The 20660-nt window shown below is 38.5% G+C and overlaps 1 protein-coding gene across 1 annotated transcript in view; it reads left to right on the top strand.

The window, feature by feature from the left end:
* The window catches only part of MROH2B (maestro heat like repeat family member 2B), a 124278-nt gene that overhangs the window by 34926 nt on the left and 68692 nt on the right, over positions 1-20660 (top strand). The window contains exons 4-10 of the mRNA XM_069096536.1: positions 10638-10748; positions 10902-11061; positions 12155-12253; positions 13804-13955; positions 14898-15041; positions 15639-15731; positions 15826-15895. Of these exons, the coding sequence (XP_068952637.1) occupies positions 10638-10748; positions 10902-11061; positions 12155-12253; positions 13804-13955; positions 14898-15041; positions 15639-15731; positions 15826-15895 (829 nt within the window). The remainder of the gene's footprint in view (positions 1-10637; positions 10749-10901; positions 11062-12154; positions 12254-13803; positions 13956-14897; positions 15042-15638; positions 15732-15825; positions 15896-20660) is intronic.

Here is a 20660-nt window from a genome sequence, read left to right as displayed (position 1 = left end):
TGGCCATGTAACCTTGAGCAAGTTACTTAACCCCAATTGCTTAGGGGTGGCCAGGTGGCTCAGCAAGTAAGAGCATTGGCTCCAGTGTTGGGATGACCTGGGGATCAAATCTGGGCTCAGATACTTAGCACCACACCCAGAAATAACTGGCCGTGTAACCTCGAGCAAGTTACTTAACCCCAATTGCTTTTAAAAAATAATAATAAGTCAAATAGGAAGTCTCTTAAATTTTATAATTGAAGAGGCTCCTGGGAAGGTACCAGAGCATCTTCCTGAATGGGCTTGTTGTAAATCTGACCATTAGACATTCATTCATTTGGGTTTCCACATCAGTCCAGCTTCCATGAGTTCCTTTTTCAATCCTTCAATGTATTTATGATTTCATTCATTGATGTCAACATTCCCTCCCTCCATTGGCATAAATTACAACTCATTTGTGCTCTCTTGCCCTGGGTGATTCCAGACCATGTCCTGCCATAAGTTCTCTGCAAAGTATTTAAGCAACATATTGGCTCTACTAGTTCTCTCCATATTTCACAGGTACCAGTGTATCACCTGGCCTGTCCATCTCTTTTCGCTGGCTCTAATACACCTACTTCTCTTCCTAGCCCTGGATGTTCTCTCTTATAACAGAGGCATCACTGGACAGTGGGAAGAAACCTAACCTAAGAGTCAGGGTGACCCAGATTCATGTCCACCCTCTGACACCTCCTGGCTATGTGATCCTGGAAATGTCATATAATATTTCAGTCCTCCAGGAAACTAAGGCTCTAAGTTGTAGAATAGAACCCTGCATCACTGAAATCCCAAGGCTCAGCTACTTGTGTAAAAAGTGTCAAAAATATTCTAGCCTCCTTACATTCACTGTGCAATTGATTTCTCCATTGTGTTCTTTGAGTAACCTACAACTTTGCTTCTTCTGAGCTGGTGGTATTACAAGATGTATAATTATACTGCATCATAAGAAGAATATTTTTGTTTAAAAAGATAGGTTTCTGTATTAAGGAGCAACTTGAGATCATTAAAAACACTGTACAATTTTGACTATGCAGGCTTCTCTCTTAATCTTATTCATTTCGAAGACCAGCTTCCTATTCATCTTCAGAGTCTGGCTGAAGCATATATGCTACAGACAGATTAACTAAGCGTACTGACCATTCAATTTCATGCCATAGTCTCAATAATAGTAGTTATCCCACATTTGCTTTTTCTTCTACAGCTTGCTATGCTAATCTCTTTTGAATAATCACAAATCTCATTAAGGAGTCCCTGTCATCTTTGGGGGCTTCGTAATAATTATCTCAATTTTATCTACAAAAAAAGGATCATCCAGAAGACCTCAACATTCAGATGTCCTTCATTGCAATGGTGAAAGCCCTGGCAAGCATATGTGGGCCTGGATTATGCCTCAATAACTAGAAGGTTATCGAATGGAATGATCTTTGTAGTTGGATTTATTAAATAATCTTATATGATCTAGATATGAGCATTGAACAGTGCTGGAGGAGAACTTTTAGAACTGTACTTTGATCTACAGAGTCAAATGCTTTGGGGGCATGAGGGTAATTAAAAAATAAGGAAGGGACTTTTGTATGCTCTCTACATTTTAGTCAATTGTGTGGCAATAAATATGTGATCTGCTATGGGAATTATTTACAAACATCTGCCTATCCCCCTCCTCATATTTTTTATCACCAATATCCTAGATACATTTGTAGATCATTCTTATAAAGAATATTATATTAAGATGAGAGATTAGGAATATGAATTGATAGTTAGGGATGTCCTCTTTGCCATCTTTTTGGAATAATGATGCATAGTCTGTTTTTCCCCCTTCTGTTGGTATCTCCACCTCCCTAAGATACTATGTAAAATGAACACTCAAAGATTTCACATTTATGTTGCCTCTAGTATGGAATTCATCTGTGTACTTGGTCTAATCCAACTATTTCTCCCCATATTATCTTCTTATATTCTTTTCTCTCTGATATTTTAAGGACTAAATATAGGCATTCCACTGTCATTAATGGTGAAAATATATCATCATAGGATCAATGGCAACTGTGTTCTATTTTTCATTTGTTTCTCCTTCTGATAGTTTCATCTATGAATCCTTCTCTTGAAATAATATAGTTTAACTGGTTCTGATGACTTGTTTTTGCCACCATTGACTTTCACTGTTTTATGAAGCAATATTGCTTATAATCTTCCACCATTCTCTTGAGCAATGGTTAACAAATAAGTTTACAAATACAAAACTAGTTTTGTCTTTGACTACTATATTTCTCCTGAGTCCATGGTCCCATTCTTGGGTTAAAACTAAGGCCCCTGCACCATTGGTTATCTGAGATCCCAATCCCCTTTTCTAGGTTCTCGTCTGCTCCCTCTGGCTCCATGATCCCAGTCTACCCTTTTCCCATAGTTCATACTGTGACCACTTGCCTCTGATTCAACTTTATGAGTTTGTGCTATAAAAATGACCCACTATGGTTACTCCTTTGATTTTTCATCTGTACTTGGTCTGGACTTCATCTTAAATCTTTGTTCAAGTAGTTGTTGGGAGTGCTGGGTTACACTATTTCCTCCTATTCCACCATTTTGACTGGGTTCCATATCTCTCTATTTAGCAATGAGAGTGTTTGCTGACTAAGGTGGTTTCTGGGCTACTTTGCCTGACTTTTGTGGAAACTATTTTATATCTGTTAAATCCATCCAGGTAGTGGTGAAATCCCAATAATTATCTTTGCCTTTTGCCATTTCCATTGGATTTAGTATTTACTTTAGTTTTAAATTATTGCAATTCTACAAACTATCTCCTTCCTATTTTTATACTTTCTTCTAATTTGATGTTGATATTTGCTTTTGGTCTAATTGATGATTTGACTACTAACTAGTACTAATACAATTCCCACACCAGAAACTAATACCATCTCATCTATTAAGATATAGACACTTCCATTTTTTGAATTATCATTTGTTGTTTGCTATGTCTATCACCTGATATTTTTCTTTTGGGGGGAGGAGGGGGAAGGCAGGGCAATTGGGGTTAAGTGACTGGCACAAGGTCACACAGGTAATGTTAAGTGAGGCCAGATTTGAACTCAGGTCCTCCTGACTCCCAAGGCCGGTGCTCTATTCATTGTGCCACCTAGCTTCCCCAGCTGATATTTTTCTTAAAGAAAGTAATTGCGATACATAGGTTGAAACTTCTGGGTTCTCTACAAGTCTTTGGTCACTTTCTTTTATTAAGCCCAAACCATATTTTCCAACATACTTTTCACTATCCTACCTTATTCCTACTTTCACTCTGAGTATCATTATATTTTGACTTGGTTTAAAGGATCTTACCACATGATTGATAGAATTGTCTACCTCTTAACAAAGATGTTATCTCAGAAGCTTTAATTCTCTTCAAGGTGGGTTTCTTGCTTATAAGTATGAGCACTGTAAGACAAGGTGATCCAGTGTACCATGAAATGATATTTCTTAATGTCTTTGGGTGCATGATAAGAGCAAGTTCGTCAATTCCGTTGTTTTTATCTATATAAGGAAAAGTTGTCGGTTATATTTCCGATTTTGGCCGCATCTTTTATCTTCTGATTTTGTTTATCAGAATAATGTCAACAGTGATGCAGTTAATTCTTCAAATAGTATGTCAGTTAGTTGGTCATTGGAGAAAGATCTCAAATTTTGAATACCAACAATGAAATTTGGAATATCAACAATGATGTTAATAGTTATTTATTGTTGTTGATCTGTTTTCAGTCACATCTGACTCTTTATGATCCCAGTTAGGATTTTCTTGGCAAAATAGTGAAGTGGCTTAACATTTCCTTCTCCAGCTCATTTAACAGATGAGGAAACTGAGGCAGAGTTAAATGACTTGCTTAGGGTCACATAGTAAGTGTCTGAAGTCATATTTAAACTTGGGAAAATGAGTCTTCCTGACTTCACGCTATCCACTGTGCTACCTAGCTAGACTAGGGTGTCATTCTATCTCTGAAGGACTTATGAAAAATGCTATCCATCCCCAGAGAAAGAATGGGTGGTGTCCAAATGCAGATTGAAGTATATATTTTTTACTTTATTTTTTCTCTGGTTTTGGTTTTTGTTTTTTGGTCTGTGTTTTCTTTCACAACATGACTTATGGATATGTTTTACATGACTACACATGTATAATTTATATAGAATTGCTTGCCTTTTAAATGGAGGGGAATGGAATTAAGAGGAGAAGGGAGGAAGGGAGAGAATTTTGAACTTAACATTTTAAAAATGAGTGTTAAATTTTTTTACATGTAATAGGGAAAAAATAAAATCCTAAATAAATAAAAAAAGAATTTTAAGTGTGTCATTCTTAACACACTCTGCCCTCTTTTCACAACTCCATTTTTATTACAGAAGCATAAGGGAGGCACATGAGACTAAGGCATTCTCTACTTTTTTTGTTCTATGGTTTGTCATGGTTGAAAAATTCACCATCCAGTGGACAACCTACTGGTGATGAGCCTTTTTGCCTTTAACCAGATTGGTCCTCAGACTTCAGACTCAATGTCATGGCATTAGGACAGCACTGGAAACCTTTGTGATGTGGTAGACCCAGACAGAGCTTTAACATCACTAGAATAGCCTTCATTGTTTCCAACTCACCGCCACACTTTTAGGAATCAGGATTTTATGGAGGAAACCTCCCTATTAAATGTTAAATACCCCTGAATGGGAAAAATAGACTTTTCCACAAAGATGGACTTTGCTTATTTCACAAGTGTAACTTGAATAAATAAGGTGGGAGATGGGGTGGAGGGGCAGAGTAGAAGGAAAAGTGATTGATTCTCCTAGTAGGAATGGGTATAGTGAAAGTGACCATACCTCTGTGGTCTTTTCCCAGCAGCCCTTGTACTGAAAGTACAGCCAATAGTATCTGTTCATTGTTACTTCAACACACCTTCTTTACACCCCCAGGAAAACTGAACAACTTGAGGATGAGAATAAAACCAAGAGAACTGCTTCAAAGCAGTAACCACATCTGCAAACCATCCCAGGCCCTCCTAGCCTGAAAGATGTCTGAGAAATGTAATCCTTAGTAAACTTGTTACAGCCTTTTCAACCAAACTTGCCTCTCAAAGAAAGTTTAATAGACAAAAACTTAGCATTAACATTGCTGCAAAGAGCATGTGTCAGCTTGTCTATGGTTATTCACATTCATTGATATCATGTTATAATCTCATTAACTAGTCTTAATTTTGAATAGAAAAAGCTTACTCTATTCCCCCACAGAATGCAAGCATAGGGGCAGATTGGTATTTGTTCTTGCTCTTATCACCAGGTCCTAACACAGTAACTGCTTCCTCACAGACACTTTATGTGTTCGTTGAATTTAATTAAATTGAATTGAAATGAATTGATACCTAAATTAGTAGGCTTATTCAGACCTCATGTCAATTAAAAAAGAGTTCTCTTAGGAATATAAAAGTTTAACTTTATCAGTCCCATTCTTATTTAATAAAAGTGGAAAAATCCCTTTGGGTGCATGGTATAATACCCCAGACTGTTCTGTTCCTTCAAATCTCTCTCCTGGACCAGTAATCCTCATTATAGCAGCCTTTCTAACTGGTTTATATATAATTTCAGTCGATATAAATTTATTAATATTTCTCTATTAAAGAGACTTTTATATTTCCACATTGCTGACATATGTTTAGAAGATAAAAGTTCTTATCTGTTGATTGAATATAAAATTGAATTTATTGTGGAAAATTCTGAAAAATCACAAAGATTTTCATCTGGTTTCTATTTTGTAGGAAATCTAAAGTTAGCCATTTTTATATTTTCAGGATTACCCATCCTGACTAGTGCCTGAGTCACATTCTGGAAATAAGCTAGTTTATTTGGGTGACATCAACTGAGATCTATAATACATTTATCAAGCATTAAATATTGGTTGTCTGAAGTCTTCTGTTGGGTCTTGGGTTTGGGAGAGAGGGAACATGATCACTATGGCCCACTGGGAAGCCATTTGATCGAAGGATTCAGAACTATAAAGGAACTTTGGAATTATCTATAGATCCATCAATCAAACCACAAACATTTATTAAGACCTTTGGGGTCAAGATGGCAGAGTAGAAACAGGACCTCCACACAGCTCCAGCTCTCACCACCTCCAATACATGTAAAAGGGGACTCTGAACACTTTGGAGAAGCTACCCTCCCCCTGAGGACAGCCCCACAACGACCAGCACAGTACTCTGGGAGGTGACCCAGCTCCACGCTGAAGTTTCAGCCCCAGGACAGGCCTGACCAGCCAAGGCTAGAGGGACTCCAGACCACCAGCAGCTGTGGCAGTCCAGAATTATAAACACATAGATGCTAAGGACAAAGTGAGATGTCAGGGCAGTGTGCACTTAGGGACCCACTAGTTAGGAGTGCACCACTGGGGGTTGCAGCATAGCTGCTGTCACGTGGCAGCTTCAGCTCCTGGCCTACAGAGTGTAGGGGGATCAAGCGACCAGTCTGAGGGGTAATTGCTCTTGCTTTAACCTGCTTGGATCTGGGTAGAGGTCCTGGGGTGTGGAACCAGCTTGCCAGATCGTGTGGACGCTTCAGAGATGGCACCCAACTAATACCTCCAGCAGCTGAGAAAACCCCAGCATTTGGAACGAAGCTCCCCTGTCTGATAGCAGAGTCCTACTGTGGCAAAAAGCCCAAAAGTCAAGTAATTGAGTGGCAACATGACCAGGCAAAAAAAGCAAAGGAAACAGAAGAATCCAACAATAGACTGCTATTTTGGGGACAAAAAAGATCAAAGGATGGAAGAGGAGGAAGACAGTGAAGTCAGAACTCCTGCACCAAAAGCTTCAAAGAAAAATACGAGCTGGTTGCAGGCCACAGAGGACCTTAAGAAGCAGATAAGAGAAGTGGAGGAAAAATTGGGAAGAGAAATGAGAATGATGCAAGAAAATTATGAAATGAGAGTCAACAGCCTGACTGAGGAAAATAATACCTTAAAAAACAGACTGACTCAAATGGCAAAGGAGGCTCAAAAAGGCAATGAGGAGAAGAATGCCTTAAAAAGCCAAATTTGCCAGATGGAAAAAGAATCTCAAAAGCTCACTGAGGAGAATCATTTCTTCAGAATTAGATTGGAGCAAATGGAAGCTAATGACTTTATGAGAAATCAAGATGCTGTTAAACACATCCAAACAATTCAAAAAAATAGAAGGTAATGTGAAATATCTCATGGGAAAAACCACTAACCTGGAAAATAGATCCAGGAGAAATAATTTAAAAATTATTGGACCACCTGAAAGCCATGATCAAAGAAAGAACCTAGAAATCATCCTCCAAGAAATTCTCAAGGAAAACTGCCCTGATGTTTTAGAACCAGAGGGCAAAATAGAGGTTGAAAGAATCCACCAATCACCTCCTGAAAAAGATCCCAAAAAGAAAATTCCTAGGAATACTATAGCCAGGTTCTGAAATTCCCAGATCAAGGAGAGAATATTACAAGTGGCCAGGAAGAAACAATTTGAATATTGTGGAAACACAATCAGGATAACTCAGGAACTGGGAGCTTTTACACTGAGGGATCGAAGGCCTTGGAATATGATATTCCGGAGGGCAAAGGATCTGGGATTAAAACCAAGAATCACCTACCCAGCAAAACTGAGTATCATGTTTCAGGGGAAAATATGGTCATTCAGTGGAACAGAGGAATTTCAAGCATTCTTTTTTTTTCTTTTTCTTTTTTTTTTTTGCCTTTTAGAAGGCAATTGGGGTTAAGTAACTTGCCCAAGGTTTTTTTGTGTGGGTAAGTGTCTGAGGCCGGAACCAAATTCTGGTCCTCCTGACTCTGGGGCCAGTGCTTTACTCACTGCACCACCTAGCCGCCCCACTTTCAAGCATTCTTGATGAAAAAACCTGATGAATAGAAAATTTGATATTTGGATACAAGAAGCAAGAGAAGCATGAGAAGGTAAACAGGGAAAAGAAATCGTAAGGAACTTAGCAAAGTTGAACTATTAACATTCCTACATGGAAAAAATGATAATTGTAACTGGTGAAAGTTTTCTCAGTATGAAAATAGTTCAAGGGAATAAAGATATATATATATATATATGTCTCTATCAGAAGGTATACAGGTGTAAGAATACATATGTTAATGTGTGTATATATGTTTACAGGTATACATAGATAGAGGGCACAGGACCAATTAATAGGAAGGGATGATATTTAAAAGGTGAAATTAAGAGGTGACAGAGGAATATAATGAGAGGAGATGGGGAGAGACAGAATGGGGTAAACTATCTCATATAGAAGAAGCAAGGGAAAATGGTTACAATGGAGGGGAAGAATAGGAAGGCAAAAAAACCTTATTCTCATTGAATTTGGCTTGGGGAGGGAATGACACACACTAAATACGGTATCTCACCCTACAGGAGAGTAGGGGGGAAAGGTATGAGAGGGGGGATTATGGAAGGGAGGGCAGGCTGGGGGAAGGGAAGTTGGAAGCACCCCCTTTTGAAAAGGGACCAGGATCAAAGTAGAGAATAGAACAAGTGGGAGGTGGGATAGGAGGGAGGGAAATATAGTCAATCTTTTACAATATATCTACTATGTTAATGTTTTGCATTAGCTACACATGTACAACCTACACTGAACTGCTTATCTTCCCAGTAAGGGTGGGTGACAAGGGAGGAAGGGAATGAATCTGGAATTCAAAGTTTTAAAATCAAATGTTTAAATACACATATATATATACTATTATTAATACTATTTTACATGTAATTGGGAAATAAGATATACAGGCACTGGGGCATAGAGATCCACCATGCCCTTCTGGAAAAGTCGAAGGGGTTATGGGAGAAGATATGGGAGAGAGCAGATTGGAGGAAGGGATATCCTGTGGGACCTCTATTTTGGGGCAGTGGGTAGGGGAAAAACAGGGAGAAAATTTGTAACTCAAAATCTGGCGGAAATGAATAATGTAAATCAGAAGTTAATAAAGCATTTGAAATGTGAAAAAAAAGAACTTTGGGATTATCTATAGATCCATCAATCAACCCACAAACATTTATTAAGCACTTCCTGGCAAGGTGCACAACTAGATAGTGTAGTGGACAGAGTTCTGGGCCTGGAATCAGGAGGACCCAAGTTCAAATCTGACCTCAGACACTACTAGTGATCCTGGGCAAGTCACTTAACCCGATTGGCCACAGTTTCCTCATCTGTAAAATGAACTGGAGAAGGAAGTGGCAAACCACTCCAGTATCTGTGCCCAGAAAACCCCCAACAAGGTCAGGAAGAGTCAGATGTGATTGAACAACAACAATAGGCTATGCGCTGTGCTATGTCCTAGAGATGCAAATGAAAATAATAAAGCAATCTTTATCCTCAGGGAGTTTACATTCTGGTCCAGCCTTATAGTTCACAGATGAGGAAACCAAAGCCCAGAGAGGATCATAGAATCTAAGAGTTGAGAATTCAAAGGTCATCTGCTCCTGAGAATATTTTCTATCTTGTAACCTGTGTAAGGTCACACAGTTACTCAAGGAGCAGAATCAAAATTGGAACCCAGACCCTCTGACTCTAGATCCAAAACTAATATGCCACAATGCTACTATCCTTGCTCTGCAATAGAGATGAGGCCTGAGAGATTTAACAGACTTACCATGCAGCTCTGAGGCCATAAGTAATGAGGTTACACTTGCCCTAGTTTAGTGTAGCCAGCAGGCCCCAAACTCCTTGGAAAGTTAGGGGGGTGTCTACCCCAAGCCTGTGAAGACTTTGCCCAGTGGAATGGGAAATGGTAACAATTGGTTCCAATGCCCATGACGGTCACTGAAGCTGATGCTGTAGAGTGCTTAGAGCTTGGTCAGACATCAAAAACACCAAGGTGTCATTCACTGCATTCTGAGTATCACCAGTTGTCCTGACTTTCATGTTTGGACTTCTTTGATTCTGGAAGAGTGTGGCTCACTACTTTGCACAACTCTACTTCCCTTCAATCTAATTCCCCTGTGATGTCACCGGTCTTCTTCAAAACAAAGAATGAACGACAACAGGTAATGAGGACAATTAGGCCCTTTAAAATTTTAAAGAGGCTGAGAATTGATCCAGCTCCTTCTCAAACCTAAACCAAACCAACAGGGTGAAAATTTATTCTATTTTTCAAAACTATCTATTCCCAAATCAGGAGCAGCTAGGTGGCACAATACCAGGCCTGAAGGAAGGAAGACTCATCTCTCTGAGTTCAATTCTGACCTCAAACAGTTTCTACCCATGTGACCCTGGGCAAGTCACTTAAGCCTATTTGTCTCAATTTTCTCATCTATAAAATGAGCTGCAGAAGGAGTTGGCAAACCAGTCCAGCATCTTTGCTAAGAAAACTCCAAATGGGGTCACAGAGAGTCAGACATGACTGAAGAAAATGACTAAACGAATATTATATTCATTTTTATATTCAATCTACGAATAAAAGCTATGAGTTACTAAGAGTATGTCAGGAAGCAATGTAGAAACCCGAGAGTATTCTTTCTAGTGGAGATGAATAAGCATTGTTATCATCATCTTAGCTCTGAATATCATCTGATTACTATGATTTTGCAACACTAGTTTCTGTTTTCATACTTGTGTGTTCACAGGAGGACATTTACAGTAGTCTTGCTACCATTATCCAGAATAATGCCAACTTGAATAACCCAGCTATTCAAAGAATGATTTTTCATGCCTCAAAGGACATGAGAAATAATAAAGTGAGTAAAGTTTTTGTCAGTGTGGTCCCTATACCTCCTAAGGATGTTGGAAAGATCCACTCAGATAAAATATGTAAAGTCTCTGTAAACCATACAGAGGAACTATAAGACATTATCTCTTTTATCATAGCCATCATTATGGTTATTTCACAGGCCTCAAGAGAAATCAGAATGTTAGCTGGAGAGGTTTTAGTGTCTCTTGCTGACCATGATTTCAACTCTGTGATGGATGAAGTACAAAGACACTTCAAGATCCTGGAGCTTCCTGATGAATTCACCGTCCTTGCCCTGGCTGAACTGGCAAACAGTCATGGTATGGTTCTTCTGTCAGTCTTGCTGTCTGGTTGTTGTCAAAATATCAGGAAATGATACTTTCTCTAGGGAATAACCCAAACTAAAGTAATTACCAGTGGTTCAGGTATCTTTCCATACACACCTACCAGGAATAGCAAAAGGCGAAAGAAAAATCCGTTTCCATGTTATAGAATAAGATACTAAGACAGAGATGTTCTGCAATGTCCTCTATAAAGTTAACAGCCCTAATGCATCATCAATAAAGTATGCAGATTTTCATTGTGCAAGTATCAGGGATATATTTTTTTAATTGACTCTATATCTAGTCAAGTTCTAGTGGCACATATTTGCAAAGTGGCTGGTCAGGGGTGGGAGAGCCTGCATGTCATAGTGCATACTACTAAATCTGAAGTCTGGAAGGCCTGGGTTCAGGCCTTTGGTCTCTGAAACACCCAAGCTGTGTGACATTGATCAAATCATTTAGCCTCTCCAAGCCTCAGTTTCCTCATCTGTAAGGTGGGGATAAAGATACTTACAGTACTTCCTCACAGAGTTGTTGTGAGACTCAAACACTTTGTGAACTTCAAAGTGTTTTATCAATGCCAGTTATCATTACTACCCTAGAACAAAACAAAGCTAACTACCTCACCCCACAATTAGGCTAACAACCTAACCCTTATTAACATGGCCCACTCGCCAATGGAGCTGATTAGCCATGAACTAACAATCCTTGCTTCATTGAATGAAGAGGAGTCCACCCAAGGAGAGGCAGAGAAGTAGCTTTCATATACATCTGCAAAGTGTCAGTCCCTAACTTAGGATTTTTTTTTAATCTGCACAAAGTACACAACTGGTTTACCAGATGTTGCTAAGGTCCAATTTATTCTCTAATTATAGCATGGCATGAAGATGTTCAAGTAGAGAATAGAGGAAGTCCATCGGTTAAACTCTTCTGCCCTCTCTTCCAATCCATTCTCCACTAGTCCCTCCTGTACCAGAAACTATGTTGCTAACACCTACTTGATATTAATAGGATACTCAAATCCAGGGAGAATAAAATGTGAAGAACCTTCCAGTAGAAGAAAGTAATATCTTTGATCTCTTCCCTGCAGTGTCCGAGAGTATACCGTTCATGACCATGACCTTACTCACTATGCAAACTATGGTAAGGTTAGCCGAAGGAGAAAAGATGAAGAAAGCATTCTGTATCGGTGAGTATTTCCTCAGCTTCCTTTTCATTTAATAAAATTCCAGAAGGTACATGGTTTTTTCTTCTTCTGAGTAACAGGAATGGAAGAGTTTATATTTCTTTTTAGTGAAAAATATATTCTTGCACTGTTCATCTTTTACACCCTCTACCATCCCTCATTCCTTAGTGTGAACATAAAACATTCTATTCTCATCATAACAGGAGTCAAGTGGATTTCAGAATCTAGACTAAACTCCATATCTAACTCAGAATGCAATGTCTGACTAGTGATTAGCAAACAGTCTCACCTAAAGAAAAAAGTATCATAAGGTCATGGAAAAAATAGAGCTGCAATGTCCAGAAATCCTCTCATTTGTTATCCTTTTCCAGACGGGTAGATGTGTATTTTATGATTAAAATTCTAGAGGAAAGGAGAATCACTGGGCTTTTTTTCCCCCAGAATCCATGCTAATGCTCAAGAAACCACTATACTGCCATGAAATACCTCCCTCTCAATAAACCACATAAACTCTTCTAAATTTGGGCCCATTACCTGTCCTATTTTCAGAAAAGTTGGAGAATGACTAACTTCCTTTTATAGCCTTGAAGATAGCTAAAACTCTCCTTATACTAATTCACTTATACTACTCAGGCATCCAGAAATGTATCATATCTGTGTAAGTTAATTATTTTTGCCAAATGGCCAGATTTAGTTGCCATTAGAATAACAAAGATAATACAAGAAGAGGATTCATAAAGACATTTTCTGATTTTATTGGAAGAAACTTTCCAAGGTGATCTCTCATCCTAGCGTGGGTTAGAGTTATAGTCAATCAATAAACATTTTTTAAGCATTTACTGTGTGGCAGCCATCGTATTAAGAACTGAGGATGTTTAAAAAAAATTAGACAGTCCCTGCCCTCAGGGAGCTTACAAAATCTAAAGGAGGGAAAACAACACAAAAAAAGGAGGAGGGAGCAGGAAGGGCACCTGGAGATTAATGGAGCCCTGCACCGGGGTAGGAAATGATCTGAGGATGTGTGAAGTACAGAATGACATCTTGCAGATGAAATGAGTTTCTGAAGATGATGAAGGTCAGAAGAGATTGAATTTTGGTAAAAGCAAGTGACTTTGCCCTGAATAGCTACTGCTAAAACACGATTATTGAGTTATGAAAATAATCATTGGCTTAGGTGACCAAAATCTCAAACAAAACAAGACTCACAGAAATTTGGCTTCAGATAGAATGAAAACCTGCCAGGATGGTTACTATTCTGTGCCTTGCCTTTCTTTTCCCACAGGTATTTCATGAGAATCTATGTTTGTGAGTGAACATGCATGGGTTAGCTATCAATTGTCTTCTATGTTTGCTGATAGATGGAGAGAACCATTATCAGTAAATAAGGACAGTGCTAAATGCAGATTTGGTGTCCTTAATGTTACTTTTTCAGTCCATGAACTTTTTAAAGCCATTTGTTACATTGGTTTATTTATGATCAGTTCTCTTCCTCCCTCCACCCACCTTTTTTCATTCCTTCCTGATTTGTCTCCAATTCTCTTTTTGAAATGCAGCGCTTGAGAATTTCAGTAAGGTCATTTTCAAATATATCAACAACTGGGAAGAATTTCCCTATCCTAAAATGAATGCCAACCGGCTCTCTGACAAAATCTACATGCTATTTCGGTTCATAATGGACAAGTGGACGATAAACATGACCTATGATGTAAGTCGGGGCTGTCAGTGGCTTTAACCCTGCTTTTCTGTGTTGTGAACTGGCTTTGTTGCTCTTCTATAATGCTATCTACCAACATTCCAATCCATTCAGAAGCTAGAGGGTTGACTTGATTAATTACACCGATTTCTTCATTTTTCCTTCTGTTGTATTTGCTGTAATTTGGTCTTTGTAATAAGCCAAAGAAATAATGTGAATGATATTAATACATCAGTTAAAGGAAACTAAAGTCATTTAAACCCAGGTTTGAGAGTGTGTACTGACTGCTCTCCCTGATATGAGCTCAATTTTGTGTAGTCACTGTAATATCTTCCAAGAATGCTTAATTATATCCTGTGAAGTCATCTAGTTACAGGAGCATCTACACTTTTTCTCCTTTTATATTAGAAATAATGGGGGTCTATATGGGAGTGTTGTCTCTTTATCTATTTTTCACACTTTAAGTCATCAAATAAGTTCATTAGGACATCTTGGACTCTTTTCACACATGAACAAAAACATTCCTTTAGGCTTTATTTTCCCCTGGAAAATGAAGGGAAAAAAATCTTTTCAAAATGTAACTGTAAAAATGGAATGTCTGGTAAAGTTCCAATTCTGATTTTATATAAAGCTAGAGATAATGTTCAAACTACTCATTTGCAAATTATTTTATATATAGTTTGAGTTTATGAGTTTATGACATTTTTCTTCCTTTCCTGACCCCTCTACACAATCTCCAACTACATAAAGGACCTAGCCTAAGCATTATTTTAAAAGACACATATTCTTTTCTGATTGGGTCAAGAGAGTGACCTCTGATTTCACCTGGTCACAGATGTCAAGAAAGGATGATAGAAGTTGAATTTTGGAGCCCATGGAGTCTTATGGAGAAGTTTTGTCCCTTTAGAGAAACAAAATAACTAAGTGTTAGAGATCTTATGCCTATTTTTGCAGATCCAGCAAGCAATCGTCAAGGCTCATGGCCCAGCAGTGGCCCTCCTACTTCACCGGGAAGACCTTCAGGAATTTGCTTTGCACCATGTGCCTTGGCTCTTAAACCAATATAAGGATATTGAAATAGATTTCTATGTCACTCAGGTAGGTCAGCAGTTGGGCACTGAAGGAACAAGTTCTAAGGCCCACCCATGGACTACATTGAGGAGTAAGGGGTGGTATTCTCGGGGTGGCACAATTTTGGAGAAGTCACACGAGTTTGGAAGGCAAACATCCTGCACTTCAATTCTGACTCCACCACTTACTGTGTGACCTTGGCAAGTCACTCACCCTCTCTAGGCTTCAATTTCCTCAACTGTAAAATAAAGACATTGAATGATATTTCTCTAAAATCCCTTCTCACTTTAAAAAAAAAAATCTTAGTGATCCAAAGAGTTCAGAGGGCTGTACTTAAGATGAACATAAAAAGAGGTGAAGCTATGTAACAGATTTGTTTGATTCCCTTATGGGGTCTCTATCTGAGGCTGCTAAGGTAGAGAAATATTCCAGAAATGGCCAGAAGCAGAAGGCACAAGCCCTGTAGCCCAAGAGGATTCTGTTTCTCTGTGCCTCCCAAAATGATATTATTATACTGTCTCACATTATATTCCTGTTCCACATATATCTGCCAGGTAGCCTGTCTAAGCAGCCTCCACCTTAAACTTAGAAGTTCTGAGTAAATATGAGTCCTTATTATTTCAGAGTCTAAAACAATTATTGGCTGCAGCCAACCTTTATGAAGTTTACATTCCAAAGACCACAAAAAGGGCCATCTTTACTGCCTTACACCAACAGGTAAGAAGTAGATTGTGTCTTTATCTTCTCTAACAATATTGTTTTCCACACCCCCCTCACGTCCACTTCATAATTACTCCTCTCCATTCTACAGATCTGTGGTGCCTCAGAGTCTAAAGTTAAGGAAAATGAAAATGAAGCTGTGCAATGTTTCCTCATTCTGGGTAAGAAGAATATCTGGTAGGAAGCAGAAAACCTAGCAGAGGGCCAAGCACTCAGTATAAATGATTCCCCAGTGCGTCCTCAATAAAAACGTTTACGGATGCTGATGAAGAAAAGACTGACAATCACATTGCTGACTTCTTTTCACATAATACTGTCCTTCCTCCTTTGGATTCTTTCTTATATTTTTCCATGACACCAACAGTTCTCTCCAAAGCAACTCCTCATTTATTCAGTGTTTGCTTCAGAATTTCATAACTAGCCCAACCTCCCTGAGAGGTGAACACATCCAACAGGAAGACTTCTATAACATCCTTTAAAAAGTGTTTATACAACCTCTGTTCAAAGATTCTCCTTTATGTGGAGCTCCCTGTCAAGTCAGCCCATTCTACATTTTAACAGTTCCAAGGGTTATGAAATTTTTGCTTACATTAATATGAAATCCACTTCTCAGTGATTTCCACTCATTGTTCTTGGTTCTGTACTTTGGCACCACATAAAACAAATACAGACCTCTTCCATATGGAAGCCCTTCAAATATTAAGTAATAACCCAATCCCCATAAGTTTTCTATTCACCAGGTTAAACAAACACAGTTTCTCTAAACAGAATTCATTTAATATGTACTGTAATAATCTCATTATCTCAGACGCCCTCACTAGATACTCTCACATTTGTTAGTATCTTTCCTAAAATTCAGCTCTAAGAGCTGGACACTAAGTATACTAAGTACTATTGCTTCCCTTTTTTCTGAATCCGTCATTTCTATAAAGCAACCTAAGATTTTGTTTAAAATGTTGGCTGCTGTTAGTCAACATTGTTGATCAATACTAAGTTTTTCAATCCACTAAAACCGTAAAATCTTTTTCACGGTAACTATTGTCTAGTCATCCTTCCCACATGCTCTTCTTCCACAGATGATTCTTTGGATTAAAGTGCAAGAACTTATATTCATCACAATTACATTTCATATTATTGATATCAGCCCATTGCTTCAAGTTATTAAGGTTTTGTTTTGGGGGTTTTTTGGATCCTAATTCTGTTGTGTGTGTTAACAGTTCTTTTCAGTTTCTTGTAATATGCATACTTGGTAAGCACACCATCCCTGCTATCATCCAAATCATTGGAAAAATATCTCAGTGCCCTATTAGTTCTATATGAGGTATAAAGGCATTTCTCTGATGAATTGGAAAAGTAGCTTGCCATTGGCAAACAAAAGCATGTCTGTGACCCTAATAGCCTTTATTTTTTTTCAATTAAAAAAATCTAATTTCTCTCCCTCCACTTGCCCCACATTGGAGGGTAGGGGGCAGAAAGAAAGAAACCTATAATAAATATGGATAGTTAAGTGAAAAAACTCTTGGATTGGCCATGTCCCAAAAATATATGTCTCACTGTGTACCCTGAGTCCATCACCTCTCTGTCAGGAGGTGGTAGCATAGTTCATCATGGATCATCTGGAATCATGGTAAGACATTACATTGATCAGGGTGCCTAAATCTTTCAAATTTTGTCTTTACAATGTAATTATTATAGAAATTGTTCTCCTGGTTCTGTTTACTTCACTCTGCAAAGCACAAATCTTACCAATTTCTCCTCCATTGTAGTCATACATCATAATTTGTTCAGCCATTCCCCAGTTAACATAGACTCCCTTAATCTCCAGTTCTTCATCACCACAAAAAGAGCAGGAATATATGTTTTTGTACAAATACAGTTTATTTTCCTTTTTCCTTTTCATTGGGGCACAAGCCTAGAAGCCTCATCTCTGAGTCAAAAGGTACACACCATTTTGTAACTTCTTAAATATAGTTCAAAACTGCTTTCCAGAATCAATGTCTGGACCAAATGCATAGCTTCACCTACAGTGAATTAATGTTCCTATCCTTCTAACATTTTTTATTTTCCTTTTTTGTCAACTTTGCTAATGTGATACGCTAATGATATAGCTTAGATTTCTTCCTAGGAAAGCTCTTGGTTGACATACTTTGCCTGAAAACTATCAAATGTGCCATCCTTAGAGGCAGTCAAGGAAATTGAAGCAGGAAGTAGCTTCAGGAAGTTCTGTCCTTGTGTGTCTATCAGAATGCAGCAGCAGGAGGGGAGCACTCTTTTCTCCTCTTCCCCAACCCATCAGTCATGATGTCTTGCAAAAGAACTACTCATCTAAATAGGAGTCATTGGATTCAGCAATGGAGAGAGGGTGAAAAAAGCTCCAAAGAGTGTTGATGACTGGCAGCAGAAAAGAGAACCAAGTATGGAAAACATGAGAAATAAAAAGATTCTGGGTTGATGAAATGACAGAGACATGCCTTGCTTTGGCCATGTGTATTCCGTACATTTGTGCCTAACTACCAGGGCAAATTATATTCCTACTTTTCCCAGTAACATCATGTGAGAATGTGAGAGCATCTTAGGAAAGGTCTTTAATTTAAATTAATTGTATCTACTATCTGACTAATAAAGATCAGCACACTGGTCAGTGCCTGTGAGCTATAGTTTCAGGAGTCTAGATCCAGAGAGAAGCCATGAACCAGAAGTAGTAGCCACCCTCTGAACCCACAGTCAACCCTCAGGGGGATCCAACCTGAAAAACTCTTGAGTGCTGAGTTTCAGGGGATGGGAATAGCTCCCAGAAGCAACACTATACATGTATACCCTTCTATAGCTCTGTTTAAATTGTGAATCACACACCTAATCTGATAACTTAAAATTGAAGTTTACCTCTTTGTCTAAAGTGCCCATCCTTTCCTATTCAATCCTAACTCCCATTATCATCAAGATGAAACTTCCATTCCAAATCAGTCACTTCACTCTTCCTTGAACATAGCCCATTCGTTCCACTCCACTTTTGTCATACTGTCCCATCCCTAAGCCCCAAGTAAATGTTCTGGTTGGGGAAGAGGAGAAAAGAGTGCTCCCCTCCTGCTGCTGCATTCTGATAGACACACAAGGACAGAACTTCCTGAAGCTACTTCCTGCTTCAATTTCCTTGACTGCCTCTAAGGATGGCACATTTGATAGTTTTCAGGCAAAGTATGTCAACCAAGAGCTTTCCTAGGAAGAAATCTAAGCTATATCATTAGCGTATCACATTAGCAAAGTTGACAAAAAAGGAAAATAAAAAATGTTAGAAGGATAGGAACATTAATTCACTGTAGGTGAAGCTATGCATTTGGTCCAGACATTGATTCTGGAAAGCAGAATCTTCTCTATGTTTTGAAATTCTACTACTTCAAACCAAAGTTGAAATCCTCCCTCATGGTCAAAGCAAGACTCCAGCTACTTTGGTACACACACTGTTCCTTCTTTGAATTCCAATAGAATCCTATCTTATGTTTTACCATTGAATGTCATAATTATCTTCTTGTCTATTTGACTTAGATATTGCCTATCTCCCCAATGAATTGATAATGTAACATCCTCAAAGAATTAGGAACATCTCTCATACCATGTTTCTTATGCTCTGTAGGTACTATTATAAGCTCTCAAAAGGAAAGAATATTAGAGGTCATGTGATAAAACTTTCTACTTCATAAAAGAATGTTATCTATAATATAACTGACAAATGGTCATCCAACATTTATTTAAACCCTTTCAATAATATGGCAGTCATTGCCCCCGAGGGTCTTTCCCTACCAGATTGATATTTTTTTTAGTAGGTAAAAGAGGCCATTTCCTGTCTCATTTCTTATTTCCCCCCAAATCACTGAATGGGCATTGCTCTAGTCAAACTGAGACCTGTTAAGTTTAAAAGGGGCAACGTCTCCCACTGCATCCAAGGCCATCTCCAGTCATCCTGATCTATGTCTTGGCCCTGGACCCAGACGTCTCCAAAGGAGAAAGTGAAGCTGGTGACTTTGCCCAGCCCTCCCTAACTTAAATCCAGTTGACTTGCATGGCATGGTGTCTCCTCCCTGATGTTACAGTCTTCTTCGAGAATGAACGACAAACAACAATTCACTGCTTTATGAAACTCTTCATTCTTTTTTTGAAGACCTTTAGATGTGGGAAGTTTTTCCTCGTGTGTACCATAAATCTTCCTCCCTCTAACCTCCATTCACTGATCCTTGTCCTTTTCCCTGAAACCATACAGAAAAAGTCAGTCCTTCTTCCATTAGATAGCCCTTCAAACATTAAAGGGCAGCAATGATGCTCTATGTTTGTCCTTCTCCACAATAAATACCTCCCAGATTTGTCAACCTTTCTTCCTCTAACATGTCTTTGAGTCCCTTCATCATTATGGCTGGCTTCCTCTGAATGTTTTCCAGTTGGTTAACATCTACTTTAAAATGTGGCACTCAGAACTGAATGAACACAATCTTCCAAATGTGATCTGATTAGTGGCGAGTACTACAGAACCATAGCCTCCTCTGTTTTGGACACTATAATTCTATTAACGTTGCCTAAGGTTGCATTAGCATTTCTGACAGCCATATGACACTTTTGACTGATATTGAGCTTCCAATCAGATCAAATCCCTAAGACTCTGCACACATGAACTGGCTTTAAACCAGGTCATCCTGTCCTGCACAGTGTCTTCTAAAATGATGTGTAGGATTTTATGTCTTCTCTATTAAATTTCATCTCATTAGATGTGACACACTGTTTCAGCCTGTTGAAGTCTTTTGGGATTCTGATTTTGAATTCCGCTTAATTAACTATCTCTCCCAGCTTTGTGTCATATGCAAATTTGATAAGCATGTCACATCTTCCTCTAAATCATTGATAAAAAATGATGAGGAGGACAGAATAAAGGACAGAGCC

The sequence above is a fragment of the Petaurus breviceps genome, unplaced genomic scaffold, assembly GCF_028583685.1.
Source record: "Petaurus breviceps papuanus isolate PSGF00001 unplaced genomic scaffold, PetGlider_PUasm1.0 229, whole genome shotgun sequence".
NCBI lineage: Eukaryota > Metazoa > Chordata > Mammalia > Diprotodontia > Petauridae > Petaurus > Petaurus breviceps.
Note: the sequence above shows the minus strand (reverse complement) of the source record. Positions and strands in the feature narration are given on the sequence as shown.